General features: G+C 33.3%; 1 protein-coding gene across 8 annotated transcripts in view; it reads left to right on the forward strand.

The window, feature by feature from the left end:
- ATP8A (ATPase phospholipid transporting 8A1) overlaps positions 1 to 21424 on the forward strand; it is a 94024-nt gene that overhangs the window by 10908 nt on the left and 61692 nt on the right. For 6 of the 8 annotated variants that reach the window (XM_036374657.2, XM_036374654.2, XM_036374658.2 and 3 more), the window contains exon 1: positions 7474 to 8398. The exons of the other annotated variants lie outside the window; for them this stretch is intronic. In XM_036374657.2, coding sequence (XP_036230550.2) covers positions 7489 to 8398 — 910 coding nt within the window. In that variant the 5' untranslated portion in view covers positions 7474 to 7488. Of the gene's footprint in view, positions 1 to 7473; positions 8399 to 21424 lie in introns of those variants that run through there. 8 annotated transcript variants of the gene reach the window in all.

Raw genomic sequence — 21424 nt, forward strand, 5'->3', positions numbered from 1 at the left:
GCAATTTTTTAATTTTTGTGTAAAAAAAAATCAAACAAAAGCGTGAAAAGGTAGTAGCAGCGGGTAAGAGATGTTAAGAAATTAAAAATAGTGCAGCATTTAACACTTCTGGCACTCTCAGCTCTCACATGCCAGTTTGGTGTTAGAAGCATACAGTGAAAATTCGGTGCAATTTGTTTTAAGGGTGTGTTGGAAATGGCGTTGTTAACAAGCAAAACATTTAAAGCAAATAACAATAAAATATTACGAATGAATATACCATACATATCTATATGAATATTTATAATTTAGTATTTTTTATACAATATATATTTTTATTTCATATTTGTTTTATTGTTTTATTATTTCTTTTAAATTAAAACTTGTTTATTTATTAAAAGTTTTATTTAATTTTTAAAATTTTTTTTATTACTTTTTATTTTTTCTTATTTTTATATTTTTAAATACTTTTCTATTACTTAAACTTTTTTTCAATTTATATACATATTATATATGTATGTATATACGAGATGTGTACAAAGGAAAAGCTGAATTTCGATTTTTTGCGGGCTGTGTATATTCGATTATCGATATTTTGGTGTTGTTATAATCGGGCACATATGTTTAACATGTGCTTATGTTAGGAGCCAATTTCGATTAGTAGTTTGTTTTTGACAACAGAAAAGGTTAGTTACGTTTTTTTTTTTAATTTTATATATTTTAGTTTTTATTTATTTATTCTTTTAATTTTTAGTTTTAATTTGTTTTTATTAATTTTTTTTATTTTTTTTTTGTATAGTCGCACAGTGTTTATCATGCATGCCAGACCGAATTACAATGCCACCAATAAAAGTTGATTATTTATATCTCTACTAGACACATAACTGCACATATTCCAGCCATGAATTGCTTGAATAGCATAAGTTGCTTGAAGCTTGCTCTGCCGCACGCATATTAATAACACAGGAAAAAAAAAAAACACAGGAAAAAAAAAAATGTGCAAAAGCGTTTTTTCGTTGACAACTCATCAGCCGAAAGTCAGTAGCAAAATAATCTCTGCTTTCCACGCTTCCAAAAAAAAATCATAACAATAACAATAATATTAATAATAAAAGTAGCAAACATTGCGCGCCACCGTTATCTTTCCTCGAGTACCGTTAGTCACGCTTTGAGTTCGGCAAATCTGTTCGAACATCGCAGGCTCGACCATCGGTTGCTTGCCTGGTTCGTTGTCGTCTGCAATCGCTGTGTGATTCCTTGCTTCGTTCAAGTACCGTTGGCTGCTTGCCTGCTTGACGGTGTGGTTAGCTTTTGATTCGCTTCAAACCCGCTGGCACAGTTCGTTGTGCTCGCTTGCGTTGTTAGTCTGCTTTCAGGCGCGTAACAGTTACTTTTCGGCTTTCGTGCGGTGCAGACGACAATGTGAGAATGGCGCCAAAAATCAAACACTTTTCAAAAAGCATCTAACGGTCGCTGTCAACGATTACTTTTCAGGATTTTTGTGTGAAAATTTGTTGTAAATGTGTTGGAAACTTTTAATATAAAAATTTAATATTAGCGCGTGTTAAATTCGTATTAAATTGCGCAAAACATATAATTAAAATAAAGTGTTATTTCCGTGCAGGTTTTTTTATTAACCGCAATGAATGTTTAGCGCTTGAAAATAAAAAATTTCCTCGATCGCGTGTTTTAAAATTATTTGCCTCCGCTTTGTTTTAAATTTAGCACCTCAGCTGCGCTCCGTGCCATATTTATCCCTGCCTTCCACGTAGCAGCATTGGCTTTACGTGTCGTATACATTACATTTTATTGCTCGGATTTTTGTGGTGCGGCAAGATTTTGTTTATGCATTCTTCTGAAGCGCATTTCAATTTTGCATTGTGTGCGAATTTGTGCAAATCGTTGCCTTTTTTTCAACTCCACAAAATATTAAATATGCCGTTATAACAATGTTATTGTTGTAGCTGCTGCTTTCTGTGGCAATTGTTGTTGTAAGTGTCTACAACGGCTACCAAATTCAGTATTTTACCACGTCTACTACGCTCGCTGGCTTCAGGTGATTTGCTGTATGATTTATGTACGTTTTCGGAGTTTTGTAAGGCTGTAGGGGAATGCTAGCATACATTTAAGCGCCGCTGTTTTGAACTGTTTAAAAACTCATGAAGAGCTTAAGTACTAAAAATTATTACCAAAAGTTCAGGACACATGTTTTTGAGTTTTATTTTAAAGCAACATAATCAATAATTATTACAGCGAATATATAAATAGAAATAAGTCTTATCCGGTTTATCCGCCATAATTGTTTAATCTTTACAATTATTGTTTTTGCTTATATTTATAAGGAATGTTTAAATATGTATATTTTTGCTACTGCTAATAGACATTATAGACTTGTAGAGACATAGAAAACCCTTTGGTCTTTAATCTAATCTTTACCTTATAAAATATAAATTTTTTGACAAACTTTATACGTTTAACTTTTTTTCTTTAAAAAAGAATTGAGCTATCTAGTTCTAAGGCACACTTAAAAGCTGTTATGTGTTTATCCGTGCTTATCCAATGTTATTTATAACGTATTTTTAACATCTAAAGTAGTCAAAAGTCTTTTCCAAAATGTTGGAATTTAACAAATTATTGTTTATACGCATTATCCAAGCTTGATTGCAATGTTAGTTAAGCTTAAATTATTTTCTATAAAAAAATGTTAACTATTGTATATAAATGGTTTTAAACTTAAAAATATCACTTAAAAGTTGTTATCCATTTATCGGTGCTTATCCAATGCTATTTCCAGCGCATTTTTAGCTTTAACTCAGAAGAAGTACTCAGAAGCCTTATCCGAACTGTTGGAATTCAAAATTTGTTTGCTTAAACGCATTATCCCAGCTTAACTTGCTTGTTATTTAATTATTTTAAAATAAAAAAATTATTTAGGTTTCTTTTTAAGCAATACATATTATCCGTGTGATGTAAAGTGTATTGCAGACACTTTAAAATGCTTTTTGTAAGCTTACTTGTAACATACAATAAGAAAATTTATTATCCGGATTATCCAGTATGGTTTTTTATATGCTTACCTGTAAAATAAAATGTAAAGTTTTTTTATCCCTTATTCACTATTTTTTAAAGTGAAATATTTTTACAAAATCTACAATATATTTTATCCAATGAACGCGGATAAACTGCCGGCGCGGCTTTAATGTTTTGCATCTGAAATTAAAGTTGAAGATTCTGGCTTTACGAATATTTCAGCAATTTTGCTATGAATATTTTGTAGTCAACACATTATTTTCAATGTGACATTTCACTTATCAAGAGAGTACTAAATTGTTTCCATGAAATTATGCGAAAATTGCTTGCTTCTTCTAGTAGTTAGACTTATTGCTTTTGTACATTTGAATGAACTTAGTTTGTAGCGTTCTGAATTCCATACATACTAAGATGACGCTTTCGAAATACTTTGCATACTTGGCGGCTGCCCGCCGTGCTTTATACAGCTTTGGTGTTTTCGTGTGAAATTCATTTGTACAACTTCAGAGTGGTGCCGTAGGGGGTGATGCATTAATTAACTGCACTGCGGTAAATGATAAATTTTAAAATAGCACTTCAGTGGCGAATAATGAGAATAATAGTAGTTTATTTACCGCTGTTGGCTAACATGCTCATACAAGCATGTGCGCCTAAATGTATAGTAACAAGTTTTTAAATTTTGCGATAGCACACGCAGTTTGATGCAAATTGAGCTCGTGGTGTTCGTACAGAATATGTATTCATTTAAAAAAATTTGCATATTTACGAAAAATGTTAATTGTGGTTCAACAAGTTGACTAGAAATGCCTGCAAACAAAAGCGTTAATTTCTCGTGCTCGCATATTTTGCAAATACTTTGTTGTTAAAATTACAGCTAACACGCTTGTGTTAAATCACCATTAGGCCGCAAGATTACCTCACCTTCGAGTAGCTGCTTTGTGCGCGTTGACCTTTTACATAGAATAATTTATCTACGTGTCGATTTAACACTCCGCTAAACATGTTAATTGCTGAGCATTAACCGTGTTTTGTTATTATAAAATTCCTTTAAAGCAGCGCCGCTTCAATCAAAGCATGCCTCATACCACTGTCTCTGCTGAATATCAGCTCTACCGCCTAAAAGTATGCACTATGGCTGACTGCAAAGGTTCAAGTTGAGCTTCATGCTTTTCACTCGCTTTGCTCTATTCACTTCGTTGCTTTTGCGTATACAGCGACGACGACGACGACAAATTAATTAAAATTCATTTCAATTTCCTTTCAACGACTTTTTACTATGTTTACTACGTGAGTCCTCTTTGTGTGCTGCGCTAGTTGGGGGCAAACTTTCACGTACGCTGGCGTACTCACTTAACGTTGCGGCACTAACGGTTCTAGTTTTATATATATTCATATACACGTACATATGCAAATAGCAACGTGTTAAAATATATGTGACACATGTTTAGTTCCGCTACATGCCCTAGCTGGAAATCCCTTTTATGACCTCTCAATTGTCAGCTGTTTGAATTCTCATAATTTCGAACACTCAGCGTGAATTTTATGTGCACTTCAAATGAATAAACTTTTTAAACATTTTACGAAGTCCTATACTCGTATACTTGTATAATATAAGCCGTGGTGTTCTATTTTTGTTTTGCCTAGGCATTGCTATGGTTCATAGAAAGCTAGAAAACTTAAGAGAAATCTTACTCTGACTCGGTATTTACACTTTTGCTCAATGCAGTTCAAGGTTAGTCGACTACCGCACTATGAAATAAAGTTAAATACTAAATTAATAATTCCTGCTGTCAGTGCATTGCTTGCGTACAGGATATTAAATTTATTGATGGTACAATATTTATTGATTCCGGTTGTTGCTTCCTTTTATCGCTTAAATAAATAAAATATAATATAAAACTCTTATACCCATAATCAAGAAAATTAATTTTATTGCTAAACGGATTATATATTTAAAAATTGTGGCACAATAATTAGTAAACTTTTTATCCGAGAAGTGTTCGCACATTTTTTGGTTTATATTTTTATCTTAAAAGTGTGGAAACTTAAAAATTAATGCAAACAAGGTTTATCCCGGTTATCCGTATAACCCGGATAAGTTTTTTTCAGTAACTTTTTTATGATTACTTCCTGAAAAAGTAATAATAATTGCATATAATTAATACGAGTAACTAAAATCAAAGGCAGCGAATAAAGTGTGTATCTAAGTTACTGTATGGAACTAGTTCGGTAAAAACTTCTGAAGAAATATACCTATTGTTATATAATATTTGCTTATTTTTCGATTTAAGAAATGACAGGATTAGAAAATCTACATTTTATTTGTATTATAATTTTATGCAACAGAAAAGTTTTTTTTTTATCCGTTATCTGTAGTAATTTTAATACAATAAGTAGCTGTTATTAAAACTATGTAGATCTTAGAGTAATCTGATCGATTTTTGCTGCTTGGATAACACCGGTTCATGAGTATTTGTCATTTAGTAGTAGTACTTTGCATAGAGGATAAACAAATTTTGCATTGTATTCACGCGAATAATAAAAAGCAATTTTTTCATTTGTTTGCACGGATAACATTGGAACCGATTTTAATAAATTTTTATGAATTCTGAATGTGACTTTGTGTATGGAGTAGAATAATCATGCGCATAATTACTTTTTTCATAAATTTTTTCATACCTTTGCACGGTAAAAGCGTTTTTTGATTCACGGATAACATCGGATAATAAGTTTTTCAACATATATTTAAATTATTGATATTATTATTGTTTTACTAGTATTTAATTATTCACGCGGATAATTTTTTTGCACTGTCATGCGCGTTTTTATGAACGGATAACACTGGATAATAAGTTTTTGAACGTTTATTGAAATTAGTATTATTACTTCCCAGATGGCATAGACAAAAAATTAAATTATATTCACGCGGATAATTCCGGATAATATATAAGAAATTTTTTTCCAGTTGTTTGTACGATATAACCATTTTTTGTTGTTCAGATAACACCGCATAATTAAAAATATTTTTTTTTTTATTAATATTATTTCGATCATATGGACGACAAGTGATAAGTTATATAAAGACGGATAATTTCGGATAATATATACAGCCAATTTTTTCATTTGCTTTCACCAGTAAATCAAGTGAGAATGCGAAAATCTTGCTCAATCCATTCGTATTAACATGCTTACATATTTGTAGTCGAATTATTGATTGGCCACTTGGATGTACCTGCATATAGTACACACGTATATCCCCACATTTCCAATACTGATTGAACTTTTGTATAAATGTATTGGAAAATGTTAAATCAACTGTTGTACAAAAAGGAATAAAAGTTTATAAGTGCTACAAAAAGCAATTTCATTTCAGTACATTCGTATCACATGTAAACAAAAATAACTCGAAAGATGTAATGAGAGTGAGAGCGAAGTGTGGTCAAAGGGTAGCAAATTATTATATATAAAGACATCCTCGTATTTACTCTTATTTCGCATACTTTTGTCGGCAGCGAGCCAAAAAAATAATTCTCCTTTAAACGCAACTGACCTCTAGACAACAAAGTGAACATAGAGAGAGAGAAGTAAAAGTGTGCCGGGTTATTGAGATGCTGCGGAAAGTGTTCGCAACTTGAGCTGACAAGTCAGTGCACTCAATCGAACGTTGAAATTGTCGTTTGTCCAAATTTTGTCGATTAAGTGACAACAAGCCATAATAAAGCAGCACCAGCAGCAACAACAATAACACAACAAAAGTCGTTACGCCCAAAAGTATGCTTAGAATTTCGTACTGAACTGTAGTAAAAATTGCATATTTTTAGATTGCCTTGCCAGCTTCAAGCCACCCACACAGCCTTCTACCACTGTATTTAGTATATATGATATTGTATGCACCCTTAAATGGTAGTAGGAAACCGTAAATCCTACAATGTTAGCCAAAAATATATGTGGATGTTAAACTGTTTTATGCTTTTTGGCAGCAGGATTTACGAGCTAACAACAACGCGACAAATGAAGTAAATTGGAAAGTGCAGAGAACACACTGACAATGTGAAGAAAATTGCGCGCTGATTTTTATTGCCTAACTTGTGCCAGAAAATATATTAGTATAAAGATTAAAAAACAAAAAACAAAAAACCAAGAAACATTATATTTGACTTAAAATGTGCCTTCACTTGCTTTGCTGATATTAACACAAAACCATAAAAGTATTAAGTGATAAAAAAAATAAGTATAAATTCGAAGAAGTTTAAGTGTAAACGAGATTTTGAGGAGAACCACAAAAAGTGCCTTCTTGAAGTAACAGTTCTTAGTGAGATAGTGACATGGAAATCTTAAAAAAAAAATGCTTAAAAAAGTTCGAAATATTTCTTAAAAGAAAGTGCGAGAAGTGTTAAAACTAAAAAATTATCGCCAGCCAAACTGTTAGTTTAATATTTGATACTTCACTGCTGAAATCACGCTAGGCTGCATTTCGACATGTCGCGCGAGGTTAGCTTCAGTCGCCAATCCTTGGAGCTACGCAGTCAGGAATCCTCATTATTACCTGCCATCAGCGCTAATGCCGGCGCTGATGTGAGTGTCAGCAACACAGACACATTGGCCACAGCAGCCAGCTCCACCTCTGCCTCTGCTGTGGCGCCAGCCAATAATAACGCCGGTTTGGGCGTCTCACAGCGTCGCCGCCAGCGCAAAGGCATCACACAGCGACAGGATTCATGGTTTCGGCATTCAATGCCACCAGCTTTGACGCGCGATTTCGAGTCCATCGAGAATTTGGCGCCGAATACCACAAATGGTTTGGACGAACAGTTGGCCGCCTCACTTTCGGGGCGCTTTGGCGCATCCACGTCAGCGTCTTTGGCCGCTTCGACGGCGCACAGTGGCGGTAGCGGCAGTTTGACAGTGTGCGGCTTTGGCATTGGCGGTCTCGGTGGTTTCAGTGGCAGCGGTCAGAGTGGTAGTGGCGGTGGTGGTGCTGGTGCTAGTGGTATGGGCGGCAATCGTTTCGGCGGTGGCATCAATCTCAATAGTGCCAATAGTAATTTGGGTTTCATCGATTCGGACGAATCGAATTTACATACACCGATTACACCGCTCGCCTCGCATTCGGCATCCATTTATGGTGGTTTGCAGCAGCAGGGTTCAGTGTCGGCCGCCTCGGTGGCGGGTACACTGTCATCGTCAAATGCTATTGGTAATGGTGGTAGTGGTGCTGGCGGTGGTGTATGCCGTCGGCATAAATCGAAGCGACGCAAAGATTCGAGAGCGTCGGTGTTGTCAAAGCAAAGCGGTAATAGCGTGAGAAGTCGCGCTTCAGCATTGGCCGCACGAGCTGGTCTACATATGACGGCGTCTTTCTTGCGCAAAAAACGAAAGGAATATGAAGGTGAGTGGGTTGTGAAAGTGGTTTGGGTGCCAGCCAAATATCGAGGTGTAATTATATATTTTATTTTTGAAACTTATCATCTCAAGCTTTAACGATCTACTTAGTTTTTTTTTTAATGAATATCCAGTTTTGTGCATTTCAACGCAAAAATCAAATTATAATTTCCAATAAACGGTAAAAATTTAGAAACCCCCCTTTAGCACTTTAAGCGCATAAAATAATATTGAAATCGAGGTGGAAACTTTTCATTGGCGCCAGTTTGGGTACAAAGTAGGAAGTAGGAAAATAGGAAAAACAAGTATAAAACAAAATAATAAAAAATATAAAAAAAAGCCAAACAATAGCGTCAAAATCATAAAATCTTGCTAGCCAGGCCAAAAGCTTGGCGGAAGCGCTGTTGAATGGGGCGGAAATGCATAATGACAAATAAAAAAAAAAGTTAAAAATTCATATAAACACAAAACTAACTGGGTGTAGAATAAATAAACAAACTTCAGAGAAAATGAAAACACGAAATGGCTGAGAATTGATTGAAAATTTTAGCGGTTGTGTAGATGTAAGCGACTGGCGCAAAATTCGTGTAAGCCATTTTTATTTAAAGCTAAAAAATGGAGAAAAAAATATAAGGTTTTTGCCAAAGCGGCGAAGATTAAGATTAAAAAAATAGTTTGAATACATAAAACGGTGTTTTTTAACTATAAAATTAACCAAGAGGCCTAGAATAATTTTTTTATTTTTATAAAGCAAATATCTTTCATTATCTATTCCTTTTTAGAACTTTTTTTCTTAATAAAACAAATATTTGATATTTTATAAAATTCAGACTATATTTACAATAATCAATTAATACACGCTGGAAGAAAACAGTAGACACATTAATTAACTTAAATATAAAAGCTCATACAAATAGGTGCCTAAGTGTATGCTACATATGCAAAAAAATTGGATATCGCCATACCAATGTATTATATATTGTACAATTCGATTCTTCAATTAAAAATAAAATTTTGGAAGCACACTCCATCTCCACTTATGAATAACTTTTGGCATAAAACGCCTGAAAACCAAGTCTTCTTTATGCTTTGCATACTTATATGCGCCATTGCATACCACACAACTTTCCCAAATTTTACCACTAAAAACAAACACCATTATTGTAGTAAGCGAAAGGGTTTTACTCATCTTAATGCATCTTCAAACACTTGAGTCAAGTGGACGCATCCTCTATAGCACTTAAGGACTGTTGCTTCACCACTTCTTTTTTCTTGTTCAACACACTTTTCTATAGCATACTTTCCAGCGTATGTTTCCACTTTCCTAGCGCTTACGAGCAGCTAAAAGTGCCACATCGTAAAGTGTGACCGTGCTATGAGCAAAAAAAAAAAAGCAAAAAAAGCGTTGGCTGACAAATTAAGATATTTTGATATGTGCGACCACGCCGGACAGTGGCGCCAGAATGTATGCTGTGCAAAAGCAAAAAACGCGTCAGTTTGTTATGGCATACTTCTTGCGCACTTCGGAAAGTGCTGAAAAGCAGCAAGTAAACTGCTTGTAATGACAAAATGTATGTAAAAAGTAAATTTTGTGGAATGTGGTAAATAAAAGGAATTTTGGTCGTCAAATTATTACCGGTTATTTTTTCGATATTTTTTCACGTTTAAGCGTGAATTAAATTAGAACGTAGCTTATTTGTTTTGGCGCATTCTACGTAAGCATTTTGGTATTTGGAATGCTTCAAAAAATGTAGCTTTGGCAATTGAAAAGCTTACGAAGTTTGATAAACGAAGTTTCCAGTGTTTTGACTTTGTTATCAAGTTTCGAAGTAATCAAATTTATTTTGTCGAATTCCTTGCAAACATGTTCGTAACTCAAATTTTTGCGTTAAAAATTGAAGAAATTAAAGCTCTCGATTTTGATTTCTTATACTAAAAATTACAAAAGTTTAGCTTATGTAATTTTTTTCGACTTAAAATTAAAACTAAGAACCTAAACCTAAAAATTTCTGCGTGCTATAATAAAAGTTTCGAAATCGACATAAGCTTTAATTTGATTAAACTTTAAAAGCTTCTACAACTCATAATTAAAGTAAACATTTTTTTTATAATTCTTTTTTTTTAACTTCCGCACCTTTCCACTCTATTTCCTTTAAAATATGCGCTTATTACAATGTTTACATTACGTTGAAGTCATGTCCTCTAACAGCAACATAAACACGAACGCAGCTGGCAACAAGAAAAAAATAACGAGTAACTCATTAAAATGGTGATGACATGCAAATGGCACTTCGCACAATTGCTACATGTTGCAAATAATGCATTAACATATAAAAAACTCATTAGAGATTTGCTACAAAATTTAACGCATCGCCGGTAGGGACTGCAGGGGTAAAAATATACAAACTAGAAATGTCCATGATGACATGAGAGATATAGGTTAAAATACTCATTCAAATGCACTACATTATTTGTAATGCAAAAGCTGCAAAAGAAATATAAAAATAGACACGCGTTGAAGGAAAGCGCAGAAATGGCTGAGAAATGGCGTGGAGTCTTTAGTATACAAAAACCATATAAGCAGAGGTTGAGTAAATGTATCAACAACATGTTGTTGTCCTTTGGTAGATAACTACCAGATATAAGAATAAGTTTGAGCATAGTTTTTAAGGATATTGTGATTAAAAGTAGCAGGAAACGATAAGAAAAAACACAGTGTTGTATTTCATTTTAATCTTTATAACTCTCTGGGTACCTCTTATAATTGATGTTGCTCTATTTTGAATTTAAAACCAGACTTATGATTCTTTTTGATAAGGCCTAAGCTAAAAGAAAGTTCAGCTTTCATATGTCCGTCATTTGTGTTACTGCTGCCATTAGAGCTAGTTCCTCCTTGAGCGCATGAGAGCGAAAGTGTCAGCGTAAACTAAATTATTCTCAAGTTTCGCAACAATGCCAAATTATGCTGTATTCCAGCAACTGTGAAGCCCAGATGTCGCATTTTCTTGAACTTGAATTGCTGAGAGGATTTTCGCGTAGTTCCGCTTTGCTTTGAGTTAGACTTAAAATAAAATAATATGAGTAATAACTTTGTGTTTTGCAGAAATATAGTCGATGTTTTCAGTTTTCGAGCGCTGATTTTTAATTTTCTCATTTTAACTTGTTTTAGACTCGAAAAATTTCTTATAAGCTCAAAGCTTATGTTATCGACATGTAAGGGTCTTTTGATCCGGCGTTTTAGAAGTTTTTAGGTACCACAACGTACCGGCGTTTAAGCTGTCCCAGTACGATCCTTCTTAGGATCGACCTCCTAACCTAAACTAACCTAGACTCGAAAAACTCAAATATCTACTTAGCTAAGTATGCTCCACAGTTTCAGTAACAAGCTGCACCCTGTATCAAAATGTGAGAGCACGTACATATGTATGCAGCTACGATGGACAATCGGCCAAGACTTTTGGGTATATGTATTGGGTATATCAAAATATATGTTAGGATAAGCAGAAACTATAGTCGAGAATTAATTTGTGATGTACAATAATAAAGCTAATAATTAGTAAAACAACAATGCGCATAGCTAAGGCATTCATAAAAACCGCATGCCATAAAAAATTTGTCTCATAAAAAGCTATTTGACTTTTAAAGTGTAATAAAAACCATATCTAAAGCCACATATCCTTTTGCTAACTCATTAAAAACGTAAAAGGGCACACACACAGCTATGAGTTAAAAATTTTAATATTATAGGTATATGACAATTGTGGTTTCAGCGTGCATTTTAAGCAAAAAGAGTAATTGCTCATGCGTCTCCTGCCTCTTCTGCCGCAATATCGGCTTCATGCTCGCTGAATTTTGTCTCAAAGGCCTTGACATGTGGACGATTTGCAGTTGGCAGGCAAGCACACACATGCACACACACTGTACTTGCATACATACGAAAATATACGTACATACATATATATATATATATGTATATATATATATATTTTTTTTTATATAAATGCTGCATGTGGCATTGTTTGCAATGTAATGAGCGGCTCGTCATGCGCTAGCTGCAATTTGACCCTAGTTTTTAATAGTTTCCGGTACTGACTACCAGCAAAGAGCGCGCGTCCTTGCCCGAGGGTAGTGTGTTTTTCATCTGGTTGTATTGGCATGTCGATATTGACTTATGTGGTGCAGCAGTTGACAAGTATGTGGTGCAATAAAAATTCTAGAAAATATATATGTAAAATTGTAGTACCGTTAGAAAGTTCGTAGCACATAATTACCGGGTCTAGTGTAAAATCGTTCTTCTGCAACCCAAAAAATATATTTCTATTTAACATTTTTCGCTCAGTGCATCGCGCTCGCCACATATTACACGTACGCATACGCACACGTGCGTGATGAAATTGAAATTCCATTCGAAGCATTGATCCTTTTAAACTTACATTATCCTGCAAAGGCGTTTTGTCAACTGTGCTCTTGTTGTTGTTAGCTCATATTGTTATGCTGCTCAACTTTGTTGTGTTGATAAAAGTGCTTGTTGTTTTTCCATGCTTCTACGTATGAAATTGCCATTGTTGTGCAGTGTAGTTGTTGTAATATTTATCGACATTTTTGCTCACGCATAAATACACGTGCTGCAGCAATTGTTGTGTCTTTTGTTGCGCTTAATCGCATTAGCAAGGAGCAATTTGTGGCGGCGACGCAGCTGTTCGGAATGCCGCTGGTTAACCCTGAATTGTTGCATACTTTGAGGCGTGTATGCGTGAAGTTTGATAAAGTTGAGAAATGCTTTGTTATAAGCAATTAAATTCAAAGTCTGTTCGTATTTACAGTTACATGATCAGAATGTAGCAAAGAGCAGCACAGTCGGTAGCGGCATTCTGTGGCTTCAATGTGGTTTTGAAAAGTCGGCGTGGCTTCGCCATCTGAAAGATTTAATGGATATTTGTGTGTATCTCATAAACTACTAAAATAATATCTAGACTAGACTTTGTGGAAAGAGTCTTTTCAACATTTCTTGAACCACAGAAAGTGGGTGAATCGAATAATGACCACGCCCACTCCCCATAAAAAGGTTATGTTCAAAAGAACTAGAAAATAACTATCTGAAGATAAACGGCAGAGCTTAAAATTTTAGCATGAAGATTGTAAGGTAGGTCTACATCGTTATAAAAATTGAAAAATGGGCCTCGTACCATCCACTTTTGATAGTATTTTCATACCTCAATAACTCCTCGACCGATTGCAACTAAATTTGGTGCAGAACATTACCTTGACATTCTAATCTTATAGCTTGAAAATGGGCAAAATCGAACTACAACCATAATATTAATCCCATAAAGCATAATATTAGTCAAACCAATTTTTTTTGTTTTGTAACACATTAATCGAGCAATAATGAAGATATTGGAATAAAACTTACGAAAAATACTAATTAAGCTCTAAAAATAGTCAAAATGAGTTTACATATTTATAGGCCTCTAGATATCGAATATGAGAACTCGAGACATACAGTTGATTTTTCATCGATAATATCGTAAACTTGTAAGATAACTTATCGAAAAGGAATGCAATCGGTCTAGACCTTGTCCTAGCTCCGCATACTCATTATATTGAGTTTTATACTTCTGATTGATTGTAATCGATTCATATGCAAAATCTTTTAAAATAAAGTTTTATTAAAATCTGAAACTATTTCTCAGCCTGCTTTTATACGTTGGGAAGGGTATATTATGTTTGCCACGAAGTTTGTAACACCCAGAAGGAAACATTGGTGACTCTATAAAATATGCATATAAATGATAATCATATACGAAATATATATATTATATACGAACTAGTCCCTTTTTTAAATATTTAGCTTAAATTTTGCGCATCTTCTTTTCTCACCATGAACTTGCTTATATGTCGGAATAGTCAAAGTCGAACAACTGTAGCATATAGCTGCCATACAAATTGAACAATCGCAACCAAGTTCTTGTATGGAAAACTTTTTGTTTTGACTAAATATCTTTACGAAATTATGCATAGATTATTGTCGAAGGTAACGGTTTAATTTTCGAACAGATTTTTCAAAACGGACCACTACAGGATGTAGCTGCCATACAAACTGACAGATAAAAATCAAGATAAAGATCTTTTTATATCCTTTTATGTTATAAAAAATACAACTGTAAAGGCTAATATACTTTTGATGTAGCTAAAATAAAGTTTTTTATTGTTTTGGTTTACAATTTTTTAATAGAAAATTTTCTTATAGAAGTTTGCAAGTTTAAAATATTTTGTTATACTGGATTTAAATTTAAATTTTTCATCTTTTGAATTTTAATTAAATATTAAAAATTTTACACTGTATTCCAAAGTGCGCAATTAAGCATCCTGCCATATAATTTTCTCAGAAATTGTTTTACCTTTATCGAATACGTGTAGTTACTAATTAAATACAGCCATGCGGCGCAACGCAGTCATCAAAGTGTCATTAAGTCGCAGCTACTCCCAGCGGTAAGGAAAATAGATCACATTGTCATTGAGTAGAACTGATTAAATTCAAAGCAAATTACTAACGACTGGCGCTTAAGGGATTTAACGCAGCATAATGCATAGTTAAGTTATAAACACAGTATGAGTCATACTGCTATTTTATTTAGAAAAAGTTAAATTTAATTAAAAACATTGTAACATGACGCAGGCAAATTCAAAGCAGCTGCATGATTACTACAAGCCACTTTACTATAAAAAAGATTAGCAAACAGTTGCTACGCTATTTTACTACTTTTATGCTAATTGAAGCATACTTTAAGGCTTGGATGCTTGTAAGCGCCACACAATCCTTTTTCTGCTGTTCGCTGGATTGTGCAATCACCACCACCAATTACAGTCAATTTTCCAGCACAAGCGTTGGCATCCTGCCGTTCGTGGCGTTTTGCTTGCCGCAAATTCGCATATTATTGCCCGCGCCATTGCGGTTGCCGCTGTTTTTCCTATTGTTTTTGCAATTGTTGCGCTAGCATTTTGTTATGTCTGACTGACTGCAAACAAATTAATTCAATTTCGTATTTCACCGCCACGCACGCAAATCAAGGCAATCAGCAAGCTGGCGTTGCCTGCTAAACGTTAGCGCTGCGCTGGTAGAGTTGCGCGGCTGGGCAATCAGTCAGTCTGTCAGTCAGATAAGCGAAGCGCCAAATCAATGCATTCAATCACGACAATGTGACGTTATCAGAATTCGAAATGCCAAATCGCAGGAATTGAATTAATCAATACTGAATGGCAGTATATATATTTGTAGTAAATATTATCTCTCTCCCTGTATGTGTATGTGTGTGTGCTTGGCTTATGGTAAACATTGCGCATTTTCATTGTGACTTTGATTGAGCTAAATTTAATTGCAATTAATAAAATTTATTTAGTTATTGCAGTTAATTGCTTGCTCGTTGCGGAAGCTCGCTGGGTTAGTGGGGGCGTATACGCAACGCGTACTTCAACTTCATACAGAAATGTTTATTGTCAGCATATATATTATGCTAATTGCATTAAAGTGGTTGCTTGCATGTCGTAATTGAAAATGTGACATCAGCATACATATCAAAAAATAAAATTATGTTCATCCTTCTCCAAATTCTCGCACATCATCTAACGAATTTTCATATTTTTGCCAGCGTTTGGCCTTAAGCATTTTCAAAGCAGTGTAGCGCACGTGCTTGGTCTACAAAATGTTATGTATTCCGTGGCCATTTTACATTTGTAATTTAATTTTGCTAATTTGATGGGCAAATTGTCAACCAGCAATGCTCTTAAAAAGAAAACAGCAATACAAATTCAATTTTCCAATGAAAACTTATTTTACATGTGTGTTGGGTTTGGCTCAGCTCGTTGAATATATTTGGCATAATCTAACATGATTCTCACATCGTAGTTATGTGTAAAAGAACTATGAATTTGTTAGTAGAAATTAGTGAAGAAAGAGGCTTATGAGGGCGGTGTGATAAATATTGCGTCTCAACGACAGATGGCGCCGCTATCTATCACTATCGTGTAGCACATTCTCATAGACGGTTACAACCTGCTCTGAAGAAGGCGAACACTGTAATATCGGTTGAAAAGGAAGAAATAACCGCTTCTAAAATTCATAAGGTTTAAACTGGCGCCCTTTAAGCGCTAAACGCATCAGTTTTACTGACCTTATATGATCTTTCACTAAGCGTGGAACAATTTAATTTTCTTGGTAAGGTAAACGCTCTCCAATGAAAATAAATAAATAAGCTCTATCTTGTTAACTGCACAAAATAAACTGATTATCTGCCGACATGAAAGAAGAAATATGCCGCAGAAATTGAAAGAGAATGCAATAAAAGCTGCCTCGCATCGCAATTTCCGCCACAATCTAATTGGCTAACAGGCTGACACACACCAATCACACATTTTGTATGAACAACGGTGCCCAGGTACTAGCAGCTGCCAGCGTTGGAACTTTATTACCTTGAGAGGAAGCGTGCTGTTCGACGGTGTCTTGTGGTTGCGTCATATGGCTGGCGCGGAGATGAGAGAGCTGCAACATAACTACATCTGTATGTGTGTTGTTGTGGGGTCAATAAATTTCTTTTCACTACTTTTCACCTGCTGTCATGTGGCCATACTTTAGACTGCTAATGATGCTGATGTCAGACGTTGATGGCTCGTTGTGTGAATGATGTTCGGTTGAAAGGGCGTGACAATTTTTGGCATGTTGATAGCGATGTAATGGTGTATTGTAATGATGGTAGAGAGTATGAATAAGGAACATGTTTTAAAGCAGCTAAATGAAGTCAGCATTCGAGGACGAAATGGGTGCTTTGAAAGTTGCTTTCTGCTTAATGGTTAATACCTGCTACAGGGCTTGAAAGAGGTTCAAGAAAGCTTAAATAAAGCTTACTAGTGGAAAAACAATTTTTGGGAAGGATGGCCAGCTCTTTGAAAATTTTAAAAATATGTATACATGATAAGCAACACTATAATTTGCGTTTAAAACTATGGAAGCCTGCAGACAAAACAATTAAAATTTTTTTTGAAACGTTGCCACCTACTCTAAATTCTTATTTCAATCCTGATAATCTTGATAAATTAAATAAATTTGTACTACTAAAACTAAACTAAACGGTACTAAAACAAAAGTTGTTTAATGCCACTATTAAAGCAAATATTGCCACATATTAATTTTTAATTAAGTGTATGTTGCCATATAGGCATAAAATTTTGCAGATGTTGGAAATAATAAAAATAAAATAAAGAAATACAAAAATATGGCTATCAAACTGTTAAGGTGAGAAAAGGTCTGCAGTTGAAAATTGTTTGGGAGAGTTGCCACCTATTTTAAAATTAAAATTTAGTATTTTGCTTAAACAACTAAAACAATATTAAAAAGGTTTCCAATTCAACTATTCAAAAAAAAGATTGCCACTTACTTTTTTTTTAAATCAATTTGATAAAAGGATTTAAATAAAGTTGTATTAATTTAGGAAACAATCAAAATATGAAAAATAAGTTAAGGAAACACCATAATATCTTTATCAGACTTACAAATGTTTTGAGGAGCGTTGCCAACTGTGTAAAACTGCCATTAGTTTTAATAAGATAGATTAATTTTTGCAATTACAACTAATCTAACTAACATTAAAACAGTTTTTTGATAGTTTGACTATTTAAAGCAAAGGCTGCCACCATTCTTATTCAATTCATTCGAAGAAATAAATAAAAATTTACTATATTGGCAAAATATTACAGATTTAGCAAGTAGTTTTGTCGGAGAAAGTTCCATATACATATATATATATATTTTTTTTTCAATTTTACAATATTTAAGCAAATCTTATTTCTACCTTCTATTAAATGTGACAAGTGAAATCAATAAGTTCAAATTATATCCGTCATAGTTCAAATACATGCCATCAAGTTAATACACCGTTATTGATTTTTAATAAGAAAAAATAGCATTGGAAATTGTGTCAACGTCGCAATTGCAATATGCTCACTTTCTCATCGTTATTATTGAATTCATTACGACTTCGTTTACTTGCATTATTATAGTGGGCATTAGCACGCTCATGTACTTGCGTATAGTCTATCTATCAAGGAAGCAGTCATTATTGTTTACCTTTAACTCCTTCTAATGGTTGCCTGCAAACGCAGACCTATAGCGATAGTGAAAAGTATTAGAATGGAAACCCTTTGTAGCGGTTCAACATTTGCTTTGGCAGGTTACACATACCTCGACACATAAGTATAGCGCCCAACCACAGTTACCGTTTGCATTAACACAAAAGCATGTAATGCAATGAAAATAACAATAACAGTAATGTTTATTATATACGTACAGATGTATGATATATGCATATGATATACTGAATTTTACTTGTATGGCAACATTGCTTGCTGAAATAGTGTGTTGGGTGTGCATATAAAATCATTTTAGGTTGGGAATATCGTAATAGTGCAAGATACTACAGTTGGTTGTAAAAGTTGTCATATGATATTAAAATTTTTTTGTTTCTACGAAAAAAGGAGTGATTGTATTGATTAATAGTCATCAAAATAATACTAAAAAAACTATAAGAGAAATAAAATTTAAAAATTAGAAAAAAAAAAAAATATTAAAAATTAATTAAAAAATAAAAAGAAAGAAAATATGAAAAAAAGCCAATATAAGAAATATAAATAATTAAAAATAGAAACTAAAAAATATATAATAGAATATTAAAGAAAGAAAAAAATAAATAAATTTGAAAGCATATAACAAAGAAAAAAATATTGGGAAAACATATATAAAAATATTTAAAAAAATCAAAAAAACTTGGAATTGGAAAAAAATATAAAACTTCAAAAAAAAATTAAATTAAAAATAAAAAGAGTAAAAAAAAAAAATGTTTTTAAATAAAAAAAATTAAAAACAAATTTAAAAGAATATGAAAAATATAATACTCTTAATTAAATTTCAAAAAATAAATAAATTTGAAAAAAATATAAAAACATTAAAAAGAATTTTTTTTTAATAAAAAATAGAAAAAAAATTAACTATAAAAATAATAAAAAAGAAATTAAAAAATATTAAAAGATTTGTAAAAAAAACTTCTAAACAAATCGGGCAGGTTTGAGCAACGCACATTTCATTTTTCAGACCCCTAATTATAAAGGATAGGTCACGCGAAATATTTTTTATTTTTTGAACAAAACTTTTTGTTATTATTTTTTCATGAGGCAAGATTGAAAAATATGTAGTATGCTACATTTTCAAACTTATACGATTAACACCTGATTTTTAATCCTAATTTTTATACTATTCTGTTCCATCGACAGATCCACAAGATGGCAATCGAATATAATAATTATAGTATACTACTATAATTTTCATGTGTAGTTCAACTCGTATTCCTCTTTCAATTAATGATAAGGATAAGTGTCTTTGCTTTGTAGCAAAGTTTCAAACCAATATTCTTGAAAAATTTTTATTATGGGCTTAGGTGTATCAAATATGACCCAAGAATAGCCTCGGGTCCACCAACTGCTGACTGTTATATGCGTCTGTTTAGTATCTATAAAATAAGGCAATATTTATTGAATCTGATATCACATGAGAGCACCAAAAGGCTCAAAAAGCTTATAAGTATTCTTGAAATAAAATATATTGTTAAAGTAGACTTTCAAGTTCATTATTTTTAGTGTTAATAAAATTAAAATTAAATTTCTGTCGTTTTCTCCGTAAAACTTTCATGTGAAAATCCATATTTACAGTTTTTGTACTCTGTAATATGTTTATGCTTATAAAATCTGTTCAAAAAGTCAACCGAATGATATCCAATTTTTTTATTTCAAAATTTCTTTGCAGAATATTTTAGATTTCATTGCTTACTTTTGTGATGCACTGTATTATGTACATATATGTGTAGTTATGTGTTTTAATCAACCTAGAAATTGCAAAACAAGATAATTGGGACTCGTAAACTTACTTGAAAAATAAATAATAATCTTCTTTAAAAATTACTTTTCTTCAAGGATAACGAAAATTGTGTGCCAATAAAATCGGAATGTGATACGAGGTCGCATAATGCTCGAACATTTGTAAAAAGTTGTGTATCTTGAAAAAATAATTTATATTCGGAAAAAAAGAAGAACACCGGTTTAAAAAACAATAAATTTTTTTCGGTTAAATTCGTTAAATATATCGAAAATAATTGCAAATGGGGTGGGGTATCGCCCTATAAGCTCGTACTTTTCGATATCAATTTTATACTACGATTTCTGTTTGCTTTTAAAGTATGTCTTAATCTCGAATATTAATTCTGCTTTGTCGCTAAATTTCTTTTCAACGAGCGTTCACTTGAGGTCTGAGTACAAGAAAAATCGCCAGGACCAATGAGATTCGAATAGAACGGTACATACGAAAACAATGCGAAGCTCAACAGTATTTTAGTAGCGCCCTCTCATATACTTAGCATTACTTGTAGATACGTAGTCAAAATATTCAACTTCTTCAAACCATCTCAAAGTTGAGATCAATGGCAACTAATTGATAACATTCTACACTTGTGGTTCTGCGTACTTTTTTCTGTCAATTAAGTAATCCGAGTCAATTTCATCAAATTGTAAAATCCACCAAAATACCTTGTCCATCCAATGTGCTACATTGTACCACCATGTAAAATTTTTGGCATCTGTTGACACATCGAAATGACCTGTTCTACGACCATTACAACAACACTCTAACAACAACAACAACAACAAAAACATATTGACACATGTAGGGCCAAGCAAACAAAATAGTCGCAGCAAACAGACATGACAACCACAAAACAAACAACCGCAACATAGATCCACATATGTAGGACTACAGCACAGCCTCCAAAACTGTGAAATTGCTCATACACAAACAACAGACACATTGCTTAATTAGTAGTAGACATTCGTTGAGCCGATCGACATTACTTAGATGACCACGACACCGTAGTGGCAACACCAACTATTACGGTTGTATGTGTGTGCATGTGTGTAGAGGGCAAATTGTGTGTGCCAG

The sequence above is a fragment of the Bactrocera oleae genome, chromosome 4 (assembly GCF_042242935.1).
Source record: "Bactrocera oleae isolate idBacOlea1 chromosome 4, idBacOlea1, whole genome shotgun sequence".
In the NCBI taxonomy this organism is placed as follows: Eukaryota; Metazoa; Arthropoda; class Insecta; order Diptera; family Tephritidae; genus Bactrocera; species Bactrocera oleae.